Below are 1,874 nucleotides of genomic sequence, written 5' to 3' on the forward strand. Positions count from 1 at the left end.
TACGGTGCTTAAAGCATCCTCCCTGTGGTACTCCAAAATCGACCCACCTCAGCCCTCATCCTCCTGTCTTTCAGGCAAAGCAAGTTCTCCTTGAAAACAGCCTGCATTGTGAGTTGGGGCCTTGGGCTGGGAGGGTGTGGAAGTAGAGGAATTACTTCCAAGAAAAGTTGGCTCTTAGCTCCAAAACTTTCCCCACAGGTGCCCCCAAAAGTAAGCCTGTCCCAGAGCCCCTGACACCCCCACTTGGGTCTCCTCGACCTCGAGATGCTAGAAGTTTTACCCCTGGGCGAAGGAACACAGGTAAAGGCAGTGGATCCCTGAGTCCTGGCCCTCAGCCCTCACTTCCGTAGGACCCGGGAGCTGGGCTCATGCAGGGCTCTGGCCCTCCCTCCCACAGCTCCATCTCCTGGGCCCTCTGTGATCCGCCGAGGCCGCAGGCAGTCTGGTGAGCGCTCACCCCTAAGGGTGATCCAGGCATCGGGGTGGGAGCTGGGCTCCTGACATCACTGTGTCCTCCCCGCAGAGCCGGTGAAGGACCCTTATGTCATGTTCCCACAGAACGGTCAGTGACTGCCCTGGCTTAGCCTGGTCCATCCCTGTCTGTCTCCTGGCGGGATGTCTGTGGTGGGTTGGGGAGGGGTGGTCACTTCAGCTCATCAGTTAAGGGGGATCACCCTTTTTCCCTTACATCTCACTAATGTTTTTCTCTCTCTCATCTCTCCATCCTCAGCTAAGCATGGATTCAAGGTAAGAGATATCTCGAGATAGGGTCTGGGCACCTTGACTTCTGGGTCTGATAGAGAAGGGAGCCTGAGTTCCAAAATCCTGGGTCTGAATGGGAAGGGGATTGGGGCTGGACAGAATAGCTCATACCTGTAATCTCAGTACTTTGGGAGGTCAAGGCAGGAGGATTGCTTGAGCCCAGGAGTTTGAGACCAGCCTGGGCAACATGGCAAAACCCCATCTCTACAAAAAGTACAGAAAAATTAGCTGGGCACACCAGTGCATACCCATAGTCCCAGCTACTCAGGAGGCTGAGGTAGGAGGATTCTTGAGCCTGAGAGGCAGAGGTTGCAATGAGCTGAGGTCGAGCCACTGCACTCCAGCCTGGGTGACAGTGAGACTCTGTCTCAAATAAATAAATAAAAATTTTAAAAGAAAAATAAAAAAAAAATTTGTTTTGATTGAGCCAGCCATGGTGGCTCACACCTGTAATCCCAGCACTTTGGGAGGCCGAGGCAGGTGGATCACCTGAGGTCAGGAGTTCGAGACCAACCCGGCCAACAAGGAGAAGCCCCATCTCTACTAAAAATACAAAAATTAGCTGGGCATGGTGGCAGCCACCTGTAATCCCAGCTATTCAGGAGGCTGAGGCAGGAGAATGGCGTGAACCTGGGAGGCAGAGCTTGCAGTGAGCCAAGTTCGCGCCACTGCACTCCAGCCTGGGCGACAGAGCAAGACTCTGTCTCAAAAAGAAAAAAAAATTTAAAAAATTGGCCAGCCTGGGTGACAGAGCAAGACCCTGTCTCAAATAAATAAATAAATAAATAAACAAAACTTAAAAGAAAAAAAATTGGCCAGGTATGATGGCACACACCTGTAGTCCCAGCTACTCAGGAGGCTGAGGTGGGAGGATTGCTTGGACCCAGGAGGTTGAAGCTGCAGTGAGCTATGATCGCACCACTGCACTTCAGCCTGGGCAACAGAGTAAGACCCTGTCTAAAAAAAAAAAAACAAAACAAAATCCGGGCATGGTGACTCACGCCTGTAATCCTAGCACTTTGGGAGGCTGAAGCAGACGGATCACTTGAGGTCAAGAGTTTGCAACCAGCCTGGCCAACATGGTGAAACCCTGTCCCTACTAAAAATACAAA

General features: G+C 51.7%; 1 protein-coding gene across 1 annotated transcript in view; it reads left to right on the forward strand.

The window, feature by feature from the left end:
* PLEKHG2 (pleckstrin homology domain containing, family G (with RhoGef domain) member 2) overlaps positions 1-1,874 on the forward strand; it is a 14,944-nt gene that overhangs the window by 9,116 nt on the left and 3,954 nt on the right. The window contains exons 12-16 of the mRNA XM_011952531.1: positions 75-108; positions 199-300; positions 398-445; positions 524-562; positions 731-747. Of these exons, the coding sequence (XP_011807921.1) occupies positions 75-108; positions 199-300; positions 398-445; positions 524-562; positions 731-747 (240 nt within the window). The remainder of the gene's footprint in view (positions 1-74; positions 109-198; positions 301-397; positions 446-523; positions 563-730; positions 748-1,874) is intronic.

Source organism: Colobus angolensis, unplaced genomic scaffold (assembly GCF_000951035.1).
Source record: "Colobus angolensis palliatus isolate OR3802 unplaced genomic scaffold, Cang.pa_1.0 Scaffold34, whole genome shotgun sequence".
Lineage (NCBI taxonomy): Eukaryota > Metazoa > Chordata > Mammalia > Primates > Cercopithecidae > Colobus > Colobus angolensis.